Here is an 18,546-nt window from a genome sequence, read left to right on the forward strand (position 1 = left end):
ATTTAGTTGTCAACTATGTTATTGTCATACCTACAAGCATCTACATGATCCAGCACTACTAGAAATACCTACTCGAAACAATGAGAGGAAAAATTGTTCATAATCTATGCGTAGTGCTTGGTTGTCTGAATCGCATCATCATCATTCTCCTGCCTTTCTCCCAGTCACCTGAGGTCGGCCCAACATGTTTTCTCTTTCCGCGCTCCTCTATCATATACCATTTCTTCGCTCACTCCCCTCTTACACATCGTCTTTCACGCAATCCATCCATTTTTTCTTAAGTCTACCTCTTCCTCTAAAGCCTTTCATATTCAAAATTAAAACTCTCTCAACAACCTCATTGTCATTTCGTCTCATCACATGCCAATACCGTCCCAAACGCGCACTTCTCAACTTCTCTGTCACAGGTGCCACTTTCAGATTTCCTCTAAGATATTTATTCCGTATTCTATTCATTCTCGTTAATCCACACATCCATTGGAATATTCGCATCTCTGCTGCGTGCAATCGCCTTTCATCCACCACTTTAGTGGGCCAAGAAGCTAATCCATACGACAGTGTTTGTTAAGGTCCCTTTTGGAGGAACCGCATATCATAATTAAATTAAAATCAGTGTAAGTTCAATGCATTTCTCTTTTGTTTATCTACAACAACAACGTGTTCTATCTATTATGAAAATTATGTGGAACTGTGTATGTGAAGATTCAAATGTGTTGACTGTGTAGCCGACCGTACAGCTAGAAATAAATTAATATGCAGGCAACGCTTTCTCCGGCTAAGAACTTGTTCGCGCTAACGTAGCGAATACTACTTGTAATAAACCTTAAATTCGTAAAACGTCATACTTTTCGAAAGATAGTATATCCAACACAAAATAATATTCAAACGTATTTTATATACTAAGTATTCTTCTTCGGTCAGATTTCAAGTGTTATATGGTTATATTAGGAGAAATTTTACGAGCAATCTAAAATTTTTAAAGTAACTAGTCCATTGTATGATTTCGCGCCAAACAACTTTTTAATAAGTCGTTACAATATTTAAAATTTTACCAAAAATACGTCTAAAATAACAGAAAAACGTAAACAATAGTCTTTATCAACGGTTCACCGTTAAAAACGTACATTAAGTGACATTAACATATCAGTTTATGAATATTTACAAAGCACGAACGTGATTTTATTGCATTTCTTTAATATGTGAACGTGATAAATGCTTACACGTGCTTTCCTTAAAACATGTAAGAAATTACGAAACAGATTAACGCCTTCAGTTTCACACATTAAAAATATTGACACAGAACCGTATTAGGGTCTAAAATGTTGAAAAAGGTACTCAATTACTAATTATTATTATGTACGTTTTCCAACGTGCCCCTAATGCATCTTGGTCTGATCGTTTCTTTTTCTCTGGTGGTAAGACGCATTGCAAGCTCCCTCGTGTAGGTATCACTATCATATTTAAATGTATTAAGTACTAGCTGACCCGGCAGACTTTATAGTGCCTCAATCGATAAATAAAAGACCTAACCTTTTGTATAAAATAAACTTAAAACAAACAAAAGGAATCCGTCCGACGGAGGACAGATCAAAGGAAAAACAAAATTGTTATTTTTATTTAATTCCGAGCATTTTCATATTTATCTACCTTCTAAACCTTCTGGACTTCCACAAATAATTCAATACCAAAATTAGCCAAATCGGTCCAGCCATTCTCGTGTTTTAGCGAGACTAACGAACAGCAATTCATTTTTATATACATATATAGATTGTAATATAAAGAAAATTAATCTTATGGCTCGTTCTGAACAGCAGTATACAGATAGGAATGTCCATGAATGTTGAAGGCCCGCGTGCCTCTGGTTTTTGCAGAACATTTTAAAATTAAATGATAAGTAAACAAAACACTGCACTAATTTCTTTTAAGAAATGCCGGAGAGTTATTCATAAAAACGGTCTGGTTTATGTTAAGAATGTACGCACAAACAGGCAATTTAATATTATAAATACTGCATGCATGCGATGTAGGCTTCATACGAAGTTTGCGCAATCAAATCAATAGCTACTATCATAGTAACGTTAGTTGAGAAACGGCTTCCAATCAATACAATAACCCCGAATATAGGTATGTCGACAGGTCGATTACAGGCACGTATGACATTTATTTGAACAAAAGCCTTGCCTAAGCAAATCATTCCTATTTGGCATTCGCTAGATAAACTGCAATAGTTTATTTACAAATATTTTTTGTTCTTAGAATTTCTTACAATTTTCCCAACGATGGTAGAAATTATAATGAATACAGAATGACTACTACGATAATTATTGTATTTTGAAATCTTGGATTGTTTTATTCTACGTCACTGTTATACTACACATTATTATAAAAATTCCTCATCATGCGTAGCAGAAGTTGTTGTGTGCAAATCAATTAACAGAACATCATTGTCTACGAATAAATAAGATAAACTAATTGCGCAAAGTTATTTACATTGATCAAATTAACAGAAATAGTCTGTGACCGTAAACTTGATAAACAATAATAGACTAATTTAAAAGATAAAGTTAAAAGATGTGTTAGAAATACGTACTTTATATGCGTTAGAATATTATAATTTCGTTCGTACGATTGTTGCAAAGATTTAAATTAAAACAATAATGTGTTTTTTAACTATGACTAAAGGAAAATTACTGAAATCATAATATATAAATATAATAATGAGAAACCCAACAAAAACTGTAGTAGTAAACAGTAGTATCTGTGAAAAACTCGATTTTACTATGTAGCTGTGACAATGCGACTTATGCGCTTTACAAAATATAGAATCAAACATAAAGGAAACACAGAAACAAAGCAAGCTCGCTACAATTGAATTAGCTTTAATAACGAACAGTACTAATTATCTAATAAATTGCGTGGCTGTAAAAGTACGTATTGTTGCATAAGTGGATGCATCTGCTTGACATTTGAATCGACCCCGAATCCGAATAGAAACTGTGTCACGTATGAAGCAGTAGCGGGCACCAGCGCGGCGCGGCGTCCGTCGTAGAGGTGCGTTGTGCAATCCCGTTAGCGGTCCACGGCTCCACGTGCGAACCGGCCGACGCGCCTCAATGTCGCCCGTGGGCGTCCGCCCTCTGCCCTCCCGCCCGCCCGCTCAAAATAGCGAGCCTGCCCGAACTCGGAGGACCCGAGGGCCGCCGAAAACCCTTCTCTCTCGTACAACCAAACAATCACATTAACGTCTCTTTCACGCGAACAGCTGAGTATCAAAACAAAGAAGCGAGACGGGCGGTCGCCGCTCCCTCTCGCCGGCCGGCCGGTGTCGCCGCAAGCACGCCAGTTCTCATCTGAACCGCGTTTATCGAGGTCGTTCGCTGTGAGCTCGCCGCTAAGTTTAGTACCGCGAAAGAATTTTCCTTTGTCCTAAACTTCGAGGACCCTGCCCTCGTATTATGTTTCCGTGCGAGAGCCGCAACAAACCCCGGCCTATTGAGGAGCCGGACCGTGTGCATCGTACTGAATCGTGTCATAATTCACCTAGTTTCCCAAAGTTCTTCGACGGTTATCCCGCGAAACGCGTACGCCGGGCGATCTAAGATTTAAGTGAACTTGCTCTGTCAAAAATTAAGCGGGTCCTCGGACATCTCCAGACCCGCTGGCGAAGGACTGTAGTTATAAGTGAGCACGTAAAGCAACATGTCCACTGGAAAACGATTGGCTAAGAGGTCCATTATCGGGACGAGAGTCGCCGCTCTGGGTGACGACGGTCTCTACTATTCGGGCATGATCCAGGCTGTGAAGACGCCGTCCTCCTTCCCTGAAAACAATAACTGCATTAACCTGACGCCGAACACTCGTTATACGGTGCGCTTTGAAGGGGGGAAAATGATTCGGGAATATCGAGATGCCGAGTTGATCGGGCCCGGCTTCCGAGGTATGACCGGCGTTCGCCTGCAGCCTGGACAAAGAGTTTTCCTAACGTACAACGGGCGTGAAGTACGGGCCGACGTCTTGCACCACGATCACGACAGCGACGAACTGCGCGTCCAGGTCCACGCTCCCGCTGCCGAGGTTTGTACTTATGTTTGTAAATAAGAATTAACCAGAATATGCTTTTTTTCATTCTCCACGAATCTCCTTACAAAAGACTTCGACGCGAGCAGTCTATTGATCATTCAAAAAAGTCCCTCATTAAACAGTTTACCGAGATTTTTGTGATGAGTGACCTTCTTACTGATCTTAACATTAAATTCTAAAAAAAGTGAAGTTGCTTTGGGAAAGCATCAAATTAATAAATCTTAAGTTTTAAGTGACTGCATATTCTAAATTAAATGATCTCAAAATATATTTGATGGACATATCAAAGACCTATTAATTCTGTTGAATGGACATCGAGTGTGAACATATAAATGGTGCAAAGTAGTATGCACTAAGCTATTGACCTCGTCGGCTCCACGTGCAACGAGCTCACAACGCAGCCTCTGACGCGTAGACAAAGTAGTTCTGACGCATCGCATCTTAAATGCATCTGATGCATTGTTACCGAGCTACCAAGATTATTCAATTTAACCACAAACAACATTATACGCTTACCGTAACTCGAATTAGCAATATCCGTCACTGAATAATTGGCATGTCATCCATTTTACTTGCTGTATTAAGCTTCCTTATGTACCTAAACTGTAAAATTCGACTTATAATCCAAAAACATCGATATCATAGCAATTGAATATCAAACGATAAATAATTTTCACAATCAAAATAAAACTAACTATATGTATTGTTTAAGACGTCAAGGGTAATGATAGCACATCAGATAGATAGCGATGGGCGGAAGCTATTCGTAATGCCTTTATCATAATCACGTAAAGTACAAAAATGTGCACAAAATCGTTTTACGACCATAGATAAGATTATGACACTCCATTATGATCGCTTCATAATTAACTGAGCCTGTAGCGCCACTTGGAAGGTAAGGGCTCGTTCAGTGACGATAGAGCGTATTGTGGGTCCGCGCGAATAGATACTGACATTCTGTCTATTCCTGTCGTGAAGCAATCCTGCTTTCCGGTTCTAAGTGTGAGACAATACAAGTATGACTTCACTCTCATCTCCCAAGGTCGATCGGTATAAGCACATCTGTCCACCTACACCAATAAAAAAACCATCCCATTGTTAGCATCATACTAACAATAATTATTTACAATGTCACAATTGTAGTAGGTATTCGTATTTGATAACAGCGCAGAATTAAATTCGTAGCGTGTGTTTGACGTCGCTTAGAAAACGCGTGCGCTAAATTTTATTAATCCGGTCGCACCGTTACGCCGTGTAACTGCGCCGGAGTAAACAGGTAGCCGATGATTACAATAATCGTCTCACCAGGGCCCGGCCGGCTCTTGGAGCGGTGTAGATTACTCCGTTTTCCTTGGACGTGCCGAACGCCGGCCGGCATTTGGCGTTCGAATGCCACCGTATGTATGTATGTATGCGTCATCAATACATGATTACCCAATCCTGAGCCGTTGCTCTTATCTCCAACTAATTATAACATTAAATAACTTTGAATTTATATGATGGATAACTGCGCTATACATCGGTCAATAGCAGTGTCCCTGTTTTATCATAAAATTGTTCTTGAATGTAACTATATACATAAGCTTAATGATCTGAACCATGAACTTTCTTTTGCGGCAGACCTTGGCCGGTGTTTTTAATTTATGACGTCACAAGCAATATTTAAACTACTAATTCTCTTGCAAGTGACTTAAAAACAATTTGTAAATATTTAAACCAGGCCATAAAATGAATGTCAAGGTTTTCGTGACAAATGTTTCTTAGTATTCAAAGTCGAATGATTTAATAATAAAGGTTAATTTGTTAGAAGCTCTAAGTGATCGTTAATTTTTGCAAATAAATCATTTCATAAAACGGCGTGATATACAATACTAAATGTCAAATAATATAGTGGCAACTGCCAAGAAACCATCGCTTATGTAGTTTTTGCGCGGAAGTCAATTTGGCAAAGAAACATTACCTGTACGGGGTACTGATTAGTACGTTTTAAATACCCAAAATTAAATGAAATGACAAAACAAGTTTTGTAATAAACGTTAACCGGTCTGGAACATTAAATGTTTTTGTAAAACCCAGGAACGAGGACATAGCATAGCGTAAAACCCTTTCGGGTGTGAATGTGAAATATTAAATGTAATGTAATGTAATAAATACTCGGAAGTTTTATCGGCGAGTGACGTGCGGTATTCCCCAGATACATTCGCTACGCGGTACGAGGTGCTCACGTCATCATTTTAATTCTACGGTTTTTTGTTACATAAACTTACAATACGCTCGAACTAATCGAGCTGAATCACCGACGTGTTCATACTATAGCTACTGTCTAATACAGCTTTTCGTTTTCAAATGCAAAAAATACAGTATACGTATACCTGTGAACTTTTGGCATTACGCAAACTTTTAAATACTATCATAAAAATGTGAAGACACTACAACGCAATGCAAACAAAACAAAACAAAATTTAATTGCATTCATAGATGCGAATAGTTCACATAAAAATGTTATATTGATTACAGTCCAAATAGTGTTTAGCTTTGCGTATTATAAAAGTATACTTAAATAGAACTGATGTATCATTGGTGAGCGAGACAGCCATAATAATGTCAGGCAATAAGATATAAAAATAAAGAGTGCTCCGCTCAGAAATAAGGTCACCGGCAGGCCCGGAATCGAGTAACGGTGTTGGTTACAAAATCGCGTCAAGAATTATATTCACGTGCGCGCGGCGCCGGCGGTCACCGTACCGTTATTCAGTGCCGATGGCGACTCTACCTCGACTCCTCCGTACTCCTAAGTAGGACATTCGTTCGCACTAACGTCCATCAAATTAATCGTTAACGCCAAACAAAGTCGTGTCCGCCTGCAAAAAATAACCAGACCAGACAGACAGACAGGGCGTACAAACGCCCAATAATATTGCAGTTGGGTGAGGTCAAGCTTGTTGTTCGTAAACACTGTCGTTACCTGAAAGGAACTAGATAATGGTAGTTTCATAAACGATCTTGTGATTTCGACTTCGTCGTTTCTGTGCAAAGGTCGCTTGCAGTCGCTATATTTGTTTGCAGGATCGATATAGATACGACGCGGACGGCGAATGTCACAAGACGAGGCAAGGCGGACCGCCCGTAGACGCGGATACCGCAGATTGTGAAAGTGCCTCTCGCACCTCTACTTTACGAATTGAATATCTACTCAGTTTGTTTCCTATATAGTCTTGTCCTATTCAACTGATTCCTGAACTATCGTATACTTTTTCATTGAACTAAATGAATTTTAAACAAAGTACTACCTTAGATTACGTTGGTACTTTGTTTTTTTTTTCAACGTTATTATAATGTTTAATTACTTTAATTTAGAAATAAAATATATCGCGCGTGTGTAAACAGTAAATTAGTTATCCGAGCGGGCAATAACATGCTTACATTGCAATTAATATCGCATAACTAATATGACTGGCGAAAGTAATTACGATATAAAACAGTATCAGCGGACGTCTGAACGCGCTTAACAGATTTTTCCAGTCCAGTTAAGTTATTTTTATAAGACACTTACTCTTACGGCGCTTACCGTTGCGTGAAGGATCACGTGCTGCGAGAAAATTTCGCTATAAATAATATGTATACCTACTTGTATTGACCTCCGCGAAGGCTTTTTTTATCTCAGTCATCTTAGTGTTGAAATAACATTCCGAATTAATAGTAAAATCACGCTGAATTAAAAGCCTCTGTCCTACTTGTTTATCAAAACCTTTATTTATAATATATTATTACTATGAAACGGTTTTCTTTTGAAAATAATATATAACATAAAGAGTAGCTCCAATTATTTCCGTGAAGATAACACCAAAAATGCATATTTACCAAAACAGATACACAGATAGAATACACCGTTGCCATCAAAATCACGAAAAATAAAATCAAACTGATTAGGATAAAAGAATCCGAAGACACCTACAAAGGCCTTGTTAGTACAATGCAGGACAAGTATGCAGCTGTAAAACTATTTCTATTTATCATCGAAGCCATCATAATATATTTTATATCACTTAATTATACACCATAAATTTGATTAGTTTTTTATAATTCACGCGTTCACGATGGTAAATGGTTACCGCGAGTCATGAGCACCGCCAACTTTGGGAGCATAACGATTATCGAAAAACACTATAAAACTCGTTCCAATAACAAACAGGCCACTAAAACTAAGATTCAATAATTAAAAAAAAATTTGTTAAGTCGCATTTATAAAAGTAATAAAAGATCAAGATTTCGTTAAACTACAGGAAACACCATCACCAAAACGACCTTGACTTTACCAACTGAACTTCATTTGAATCAATTATGCTAAAATATTTTCGTAATTAAAGCACATACATGTACGAAATAAAAAAATTATATTAAATAACTAAACTTTATTGTTCCGAGTGTACGATCTACAACAATTTTAATCAAAATATTTTCTGGAACATAGAAAACGTCCTCCCACTCCGCAGCGACAAGGTCGACCCTTTGTGAGTGGCCTCATTGCATTCGCCTTGGAATAGTTACATGATTTATGTGCTGCTTCTTATCTACACAGCTGCACAATCAGCCGCGAATCTAAATCGCGTATCGTTCAAATTGGAACACGTTCGAAACATTTCAAACGTAGAATGCCTTTTAAAATTGAGGATACTCCAACCTTTGGACAGTAGGACACATGTATTTCCTATTATTCCGCCATATATAAGATAAGTCAACAATGCAAAGTGACTTTGCTGGCATTTATACTTAGCAGTAGAGCCACCGCCATTGTTGCTAAGTAGACTGTTTTTATATGGAGTTGGTGCATGCTTTACAAGCACAAAAGTCGATTGCAAATTTTTCTGAAGCTAAAATTTTAAATGAGAACGCTGTGTTTTTATGTGTTAGAATCGTAGACAGCCCTTACATTCTACAATTAATTTCAGACGTTATCAACGCTTTACCGTTTTCACGGTCACGGACGACATGACACTAATAACGTGAAGTTAATGTGTTTTTAATCAATATTTTAAAATAATGTCCCGTTGTTGAATTGTTTGTACGATAAACTAGTCTATTTGAATTTAATTACGAAATTTTGAAATACCAGGGGCTTTTCATGCATGAATATCACAGACCCGAGTCCGCTAGAGTGCCCCGAATAGACCTAATTCGGTGGACGGTGCACGCGATGTAATGTTTCAACACATGCTCACACAAAGAACGTGCTTAATTGCAAGCGTGGAGTAGTGTGCGCGGTGAGCGCGGGGAGCGTCCTACTCCGGCATGGTGACCCACTGACCCAGAAACTCTGATATTGAACCGGTAACGACGCACACCACGTATACGAAATCCGACCTCCACTGGTGTTTTCCTTTTATTTTTATTGGTAACCATCCAGGAAATTTAAGTAAGAAATGCAAATGCAGTTCTCAACCAATCAAATCCAAAAAAACTTCTTGACCTACATAATGATAATGTCAAATTATTTTCTAGAAAATAGTATTCCATTCAGAGTCTAAGTACTAGGTCCGTATAGCTGCCACGGGTTGGTGGGTCCGAGGGCACCTGGTGCTTGGGGTGTGGTAGAACGGACGATGTTTTTGGGTCGGTCGGGTTGGGTCACGACGCCTGCGTGCTCACCATTCGCCCCCTCGAACAAATTTAGCGCTATTTCGATATCTAAGAATAGAGAGGCGACCACGCTTGCAGGCATCTCAAGGTGAAACGCTCACTTTTCTAGGCGTCGCACGTAAACGATGCGATTATGGCATCACGCCGGGCGTCGACGATGTCGAAACGTTGACGCTACGTCCTTGTGTAGATTTCACGTTCAATTACGTAACGATGTGCATTTTTATTTACGTTCAGTGCGAATATTACGTGCTCGATCGCGTACAGTTCGCCGGCATTCACGCGAGAGCGGTGAGCTGTAGCTTTTTACCCGTGACGTCACCGTCGCGACGCGCCTACGCGAAACGGCATCATTCTCGCCAACGCGCTGTGACGTAGTCCCAGCAAAATTGTAATCACTAACTCTACATGACGTTACTCCTATCAAACGTAAACCTTCACCAGATAAAGCATTATCTGCAATGGCTCGTCTTGCATAATTATAACAGCTACGCAACTTCAATTTCCTTACGATAGACGCTGACCTACATTTTTGTAGTTTCACTCGGTACCGTGAATAAATTTAGTGTTATAAATACAAATGAAACTGAGCGTTTATATAAAACCAATCAATATTTTAAGTAGATTATTTGTATTTGCTTTTATTCTGAGCTCGTTATGGAGTCAAATTAGGAACAGGTCCGCCACAGCATGCTACATCCACATTTGGTTGAAAGTCCAGCTGACAACTAACACTATATTTCCTTAAAAACCAGCGATTGTGAGTTACGAATCTTATTTCCACGGCTTTAGAACCCAATTGCAACAAGGCCCGATGCAAGAGCAATATTGTTGACCGTACCCGTTCTCGAAATAGAACGAAGTGAGGTCACCCGGGCTGCGAATGCAGGGCACCTAGATCCTAGGATCGCGACCCGCAATCGGCCCTCGAGCTCGCCAACTAGGCCGCCTAGTCCTGTGCAATCGATCCGAGACCTGCTTTATGATCTTATGTTTTGCAAATAATTATGTATACTGTAAATCTAAGAACTGATATATCAGTTTAGAAAACAAACCTAGCCTTCTTTTTAAGTCCCCGAGATATGTATTATCGTTAGAATTAAGTACACGTCATTTCGGATCCTCCCGATCCAATAACGGTGCTTTTAGGTACCTCAAGCACCGGTCATCGTTCTCGTCGAACTCGTCACTTGCGACGAAGGGCTCGACAAGTAAATTAACCCACAGACACAGCCCATTGAGTTTCTCACCGGATATTCTCAGTGGGTCGCGTTTTCAATCCGGTGGTAGATTTTTCGAAGCACGGCTCTTGCTAGGGTTCGTGTTAGCAACATCGTCAGGTTTGAGCCCCGTGAGCTCACCTACTAGTTAAGGTTACGCTGAAATAGCCTCTCAAAGCTATCAGCTTAGGTAGGAAAAACTAAAAAAATAAGTTAGAATTGCAGCTAAGAATATTAGTGTAGTTGACTGGTATAGTATGTAGATAGTGACAGTAAAATAAACAAAGCTTTATTAGCAAAGAAAACGAGTGTAACATTGAGAGTAATTTGGCGTTTGAAAAGTGGGTCATGGATTTTTGGAGCAAGGTTGGCTGTTGCAGCGGGTCGGGTCGGGGCGGGCGCGGCGCTCGCGTGGCCCGCTTCGGTCGGCATCCGCTCTGCAACCACCTCGGTTTGTATTCACTAATCACACAAGGCCGTCGTGCCGACTCATTGATCAACCTAACCGTATACATCCGATTAAATTCGTGTTTCTTTATTAAACTGACTATCGGTATAAATCTACACGACGTGACTTGAAATTTTATGCAATTTAATTTTGCCCATTGCAATTTATTCAAGAAACATAACAAGTCACTGATCGTAGGATCTCTTGTGAGTCCACACGGGTAGGTACCACCACCCTGTCTATTTTGGCCGTGAGGCAGTAATGCGTTTCGGTTTGAGTGGGGCAACCGCTGTAACTATACTGAGACCTTAGAACTTATATCTCAAAGTGTGTAGCGCATTTACGTTGCAGATGTCTATGGGCTCCAGTGACCACTTAACACCAGGTGGGCTGTGAGCTCGTCCACCCATCTAAGCAATAAAAAAATAACTATCGATATAAATCTATTCGATGTGACTTGAAATTTTATGCAATTTAATTTTGCTTACTGCATTTTATTCAAGAAACATAGCAAGTCCTTATTGAATTAGAAAAATGTTATTTGTTCATTATTTCGAGCTAAGCTCTCGACTGGACTGTGGTCGATATATTTAATAAATCCAACCACAAACTATAAATAACTATTAGGCATGTTTATTACAACTGAATTTCCACATGTTTATTGCACCTGAATTTAATAACGAATGATTATTTACAATGCCATCCAATATAGGAATATGTAGTTATTGTTGGCCCTAGTATCAACTCTAATAGTAAGAGCTATTGACCTATTTATTTGTGTACGACCGCTCACCGACAACCGAATTGCTTATGCATGCGTATCTACTTGATTCCAATGCAGCCTCACTGTATATTTAATAAAAGGTATAATCGACGTTCATTTGTCACGACCCAAACTACCTTTGTGTGTAAGAAGTTTATTGTTTCTTTGATAGTTTAGATTAGAATCGAACAATTCTAAATGTATTCAATAAGGCATATCTATATTATTCTATTGAATATCTCAGACGCAACAGCATGTCTTCTAATCACATGCTACAAATAAATAAATAAATAAATATTTACTAACAATCACGCCACGTTAACTGGTCCCGTGATAAGTTCGTAAAGAACTTGTGTTACAGGTACCAGATAACGGAAACAAATGTAAGATTTTTATTATACACATACATATATTTAATATATATCCATAACCCTGGAAAAGACATTTATATTTATCATACAAATATCTTCCCTTGGCGGGATTCGAACCCGCGACCCCCGTATGTAGTGACCATGTCACTTACCACTACACCAGACGGCCGTTAAAATTACTACAAAATAACAATTTTAAAAAAATATGTTTAACTAATCTAGATGCTAGAAGCGGGGATTTATCTAAGTGTTTGAAACTAATATCTAAATGACCCGACCAAATCCTGACAAGACGCTCACACAATAAATTATAATATACGCATTCAATTAATTGGATATCCAGTGTCACAACGAACATTTTTATTCACACAAAATTCTTCTTTCAATTATTTGTTTTGCATATCATCTAAGCAAGGGCTAGTCAAAAAATGTTAGAAACGGCATTGAATTTATTTAGCAGATATGTTTCAACACCGCAAGCCGGAGAGCCACAAGCATGGATAATCCGTTTTGCGCAGTAACAACATCGACGCTCAGTAGAGCGCGCAATGATTGCGCAATTTAGGCACCAAAAGCACGCGAATGAAACAAACATGCTATTATATGTAATTGATAATAATTTGTTGATGATAAAATGAGATCTCACGCTGTAAACGCAAAAGTATCGTTTAACATTGACATTGTATTCTGTTTCACGGCACTGTATAAACCTAATCACCGGACACAATGCAATCATCGGCAATGACAATGACAAAACATTATCTTATTATTTCTTGTTTTCCGTTACATAGTTTCAAGTTCAAACAGCCATTAGACGAATTACTTTACAACGTCACCAACTGGTCAAGAACGAATCGCACCTTAGAAGTATGCATATCGAATAGTTACGCAGCACGCCTTATCATGCTATGCCAAAGTCACTCGGTGACTTTCACTCGCATTTCAGAGCGACCGTTTCACCATCGAATAAAGCAATTGTGCAATAGTTGTCACTTTTTACATAACGTGTTTGCGAATACGAGTCAAGAAACGATAGAATCGACCAACGAAACTTTAGACCAGATGAGACCAAGAAATTGGATCCCGTCCTCGTAAAGTATCTATTCGTTAATAATATTAATAAAACAATTTTGTGTGCATCTTCGCGGTTTCGAGTTTAGTCAGCGTATACTATGCATGTAACTACGAACCATCGCGAAGCCATTCTGAAGTCATATCCGATGGCCGAAAGATACCGGAAATAGATTCACTTTTTGGTTGCTTATAATATGCAATACAAGCTCGCAAGCACTAAACACACAGTATACTATCATACTGTAAAAATATTATTGTCAAAAATTTAAAAAAATACTGGACAAATTGATAACCGCAATAAAGATTCAGTAAAGAAAAAATTAACACTAAGTTTCATAAATGAAAAGTTAAGAAAAGTGAATGTATGTCAAAAATGCGAGCCGCGAGCCAGATGCTCATAACAACTTTCCTAGTTCCGGTGGTGTGAGTGAGGGGCCGCAAAGTTAATCTACGTATCTTACCTGATAGCAGGCAACTCTACATTCGCACGAAATCATGTAAAAGTGAAAGTATGATGCGATCGCCGACGGCTGGCTGGGTAACGTTGATTGCTGCAATACACTCCGCAGTAATTGTACATTTTGTATTTGTAATTAATTGTTTTACCAGCCATAGCCATATGACAGAATTAGACCAATACATCTTAAGAAGCTACTGTATATTTTTGTGAGGTTTTTTAAACTACTTAAAATCAATCAACGGATTAGCGACCCTAGTATTATGTGATTACCGGAACCCAAAGGTGACAAAACACGAATGCGACAACTCACTTTGAGACATGAGGTCGTAGTCTTAATTGTATAGACATATCTACAGTATCACGACCTAGAACCTTACTTTAAAAACCAACATAAATAACAGAATGTATACAGAATCTGTAAATTCAATGTCAAGTTATGAAAACAAAATATTACACGATTTAGGCACTGCAAATTGGCAAATCATTCATCTGTTCAGACGAAGGTGGTCTGCGTGTAAATATTAGTAAACATTCCTCACCTCAGCCGGTGTTAAACAATACAAGGTTATCGGTACAGAGAAAGCAAAGTCGCGCGGCACGCTCATGTGTAATGTGTCAATCACGCCGAGCCGAGAAGGAAGCTGACGACAAAAACGTAACCAATGTCAACCAGACGAGTTGTCGAGTAGTTGAGCCGCACATAACAACCGAGAGCCCGACACTGCGACCGCGATTTGAGCAGCAATGCCAGTGCGTGATAACTGGAATTCATGCGTCATATGCTACTCACTGCTTCCGAAGGTTTGTGTTACAAGTTCACCAGTTTCGCGAATGACATTAACTACAATAATGAAGCATGTTTAATTTAACTATAATCAAGAAGACGCCCAAAATGGGACTTGAAGGAGAAACTCCGCAAGAATCGCAGTGTATATTGTACAATAATTGATTATTAAAGATCCGTATTGTGAGGCCACTTTTAAAGAAGGTCAGCTTATTTTGATCTGAGAAGAATAATTGAGAAAGAGTAGATTCAATTCATCATGTTTGTGAAAAACAATTTTCCAAACCTCTTCAAAACCTTTTCCTTGTTAAACTTACATACGACAGATAAACTAATTTAACAAACGACAGAACATGAAAAATCCTCTTCAAAATATAAATTCAATAATATGCACCAAAAAGAACTAGCCTAACTAGCAATTAGCTCAATGCTAAAACTGTCTAAAGAAATATTCGATAGATTGGAACTGCGATATACGCGGAAAAGCAGTATTGTTTGAAAATTATACTGTAAGTAACAGCACTGTAATAAATGTGAGCAACATGGTAATATCATACGTATGTACTGGATAAAAACCTGTTTGCCTCCGCAGCAACATTTACCGGTACACTCGTATGTATCCTGTTCTTACCGCGACCGCCCGTTAGCAACATTAGAAATTAGCATTTTAAACAAACAAAACTGTTTCCTACTTCATTGTTGTTTTTTTTTTTGCATATATGAGTTAACTTTGCCCCGAATGCATTGTAGAAAATTGTGTAATAATATGCACCTCGTTCTATTTCTATCCGGTGATGACGTCACGTCCATACTCCGGACTCGAATCGTGCCAAGGTCACTTATATCGATCTCGTGATACACCCAACGTTCAGTTAATGTTACAACGAATACGCAATTTTATGTAAAAATGCATTAAATTCAAGACCGCGCCAAATATGAGAGACAATAAGCAAACTCACAGCCAAGGTTCCGCGAGGCGTTTGTCTTCCGGCCTAAACTTGCTATATGTGAGTAAATAAATGATATTATAAAAACTTCATTATATGTAAAATGGCATATGATTCCATACGTTTAGCTAAAATGATAACACACTGTATGTATACGCCCTATAGGATCCTATAAACAAATAAACATTGAAATATCGTTGTTACAGGTGCCAATAGAACTGAAGAAAAAACTAGATGAAGTAAGGCTGTTGGAGTCTCGCAAATCTGCGAGATTGGCGGACGTGGACACTGACTTTGCTAGGCTCGCAGATATGGCGGGTGACCGGCGTCGCGTATCCGCCACTATCGAAGTACCAGCCCATCACATGCAAGGGTATGTTCACAAAAATATAAAAAAATGTCAATTCTTATATTTGATAAGTCTGTGTGTTTATCAAATGTCAAGACATTTTGTACACTAGCAATCATAATAAGAGGCTTGTCCCAACTACTCCTAACACATGCAAAGATATGTTCACAAAAATATAATAAAATGTCAATTCTTATATTTGATAAGTCTGTGTGTGTGTCAAATGTCAAGACATTTTCTACACCAGCAATCACATTATGAGGCTTGTCAGGCAAGAGGCTAAAACTTGACAATGATGCGATGCTATCGATCATAATCATGGCCTAAGACAGAATTCTAATTAACAAACATTATCGTTGCTTCGCCTTGAAGTAGTGGTTCACCTCGGTACGAGCTTCTAGGAAGGCCATCACATTTCTAATACTCGACCGCTTGCAAAATCTCTCTATCATGATAATGTGATTTAATTCCAGACCAGGAAGTTTTATCTAGAATATTCAAAAGCAGTTAGAAATTATACTGTTTTACTGCTATTTTCAATTGAAGGAATATCATTTCTCAACTATACGAAATCGTTAACGTGGCAAATACATTGTAATATCGCCTTGTACGCATGCACACGGGTATGCATCATCGTAGTGGGGTTAGCCGGCTAGGCGCAGGCGAACATTGCGAAACGCGCACCAAGCACGTTAGGAACTAGATGGAGGTGTTAGCGCGGAGTACGGGCGTGTCCTTGTCACACTTGCCTACATTCTGCGACGGAGTTGCCGCCCGCGCACCGAACCCCCTCACCGCGGCACTAACAGGGACAGACAATGCAACTTTGAGCGAATCGTGAACTAACCCTGAAAACGGCAAAAATCCAATGATGCACTATATATTATTTACTTTGTGAAGTTGATCGATTTAAGAAATGTTCACGATTGATTTCCACGGTGAAGGAATAACATCATCGTGTAATAAAAATCAAACCCGCAAAATTATAATTTGCGTAATTACTGGTGGTAGGATCTTTTGTGAGTCCGCGCGGGTAGGGACCACCACCCTGCCTATTTCTGCCGTGAGGTAGTAATGCGTTTCGGTTGGGCAGCCGTTGTAACTATACTTGAGACCTTAGAACTTATATCTCAAAGTTGGTGGCGCATTTACGTTGTAGATGTCTATGGGCTCCAGTAACCACTTAATACCAGGGGCCTGTGAGCTCGTCCACCCATCTACGCAAAATATAATAATTAAAGACTTCAAAATGAGTAGACATGCAAATTTAAATTATAATACGAACTAAACATTCCCTTGTTAGATCCACAAAAACTAGTATTCGATATTCCGGACACGAATAGTAAATTTTCTGAACAGAGGAAACGTTAGAGGTTAGCCATAATATGATGCAGCGTAACCGGAACTAACGGCATCAAACAGTTGCGCCGGCGACGTGACGCTCGTCGGCACCGAAGTTTCACTTTTCATCGTGATCGTAGTGAGAGGCGAGGCCTCCACTCGTGCCCCAAATTTCACAATAAGCAACGAAACATTCGAAGTACTTATCTACTCTCGGTTAGCTATACTACAGCAGGATTTCCGATTGTAATCAACGCTTGTACATACATACACACTTTTTATTTTCGAATCAATTCGAAATTGTGATGTATTAATAGCTGCAAAAAATATATTTGAATAATGTGATATAAGCTCATGTCTAAATTAATAGATAAAACAAAATAAATTGAAAAACTGAATGAGATAATTAAAATACTAAACTAAAAGAAAAAATTATAGACATATAAACCTGACACTTCCTCTAACGTAAAAGCCAGTGGTTGATATTTAATGTAGAATTATTCTGAGGTAGATAGTGATTGCATAAAACCTGTTTGAACAACGCCTTGCAAAGTTATGAGATAGGTTGAGTGCAATATTACAGCTCGAGGATACACTTATGCAAACGAAACCGATGGTAATACCTACCTATAATGGAAATTATTTCGAATAACTACTATTATGGTTATATTTAATTAAAATTTTGGTACAATAAAGGGGTCGAGCTACGGCTGAGTGAAAGTCTGCAACATTCATTTTCTTTTATTGACCGCTGACATTTTGTGAATGATTCTCGAATTCAAAGTTTTGATACCGAAAGAGGCTTGAGAATACAATCCCGTCGAAAACAGGACAATTTTAAAAAGGACAATATGTTTTACATAATGTCTTAGTAGGCGTATCAAGAACATGAATTAACAAAATTCAAAGATGGCGACGCATTCTGTTAGTACTTGGCGCGGCGGCCATGTGACACAGTGACCTAGTTTCGAAATGGAACGGCACACACACAGCACACTAGAAAAATACCGCAAACAGCGATATCTGCAGATATTGTAACTGTAATGATCGCTATTTATTTTAATAATACTAA

General features: G+C 38.7%; 1 protein-coding gene across 1 annotated transcript in view; it reads left to right on the forward strand.

Moving 5' to 3' along the window:
* The first annotated feature begins 3,159 nt into the window (after positions 1-3,159).
* Glut4EF (Glucose transporter 4 enhancer factor) overlaps positions 3,160-18,546 on the forward strand; it is a 48,180-nt gene continuing 32,793 nt past the window's right edge. The window contains exons 1-2 of the mRNA XM_028181048.2: positions 3,160-4,074; positions 15,991-16,157. Of these exons, the coding sequence (XP_028036849.1) occupies positions 3,700-4,074; positions 15,991-16,157 (542 nt within the window). The 5' untranslated portion in view covers positions 3,160-3,699. The remainder of the gene's footprint in view (positions 4,075-15,990; positions 16,158-18,546) is intronic.

Source organism: Bombyx mandarina, chromosome 15, assembly GCF_030267445.1.
Source record: "Bombyx mandarina strain Sakado chromosome 15, ASM3026744v2".
Taxonomy (NCBI): domain Eukaryota; kingdom Metazoa; phylum Arthropoda; class Insecta; order Lepidoptera; family Bombycidae; genus Bombyx; species Bombyx mandarina.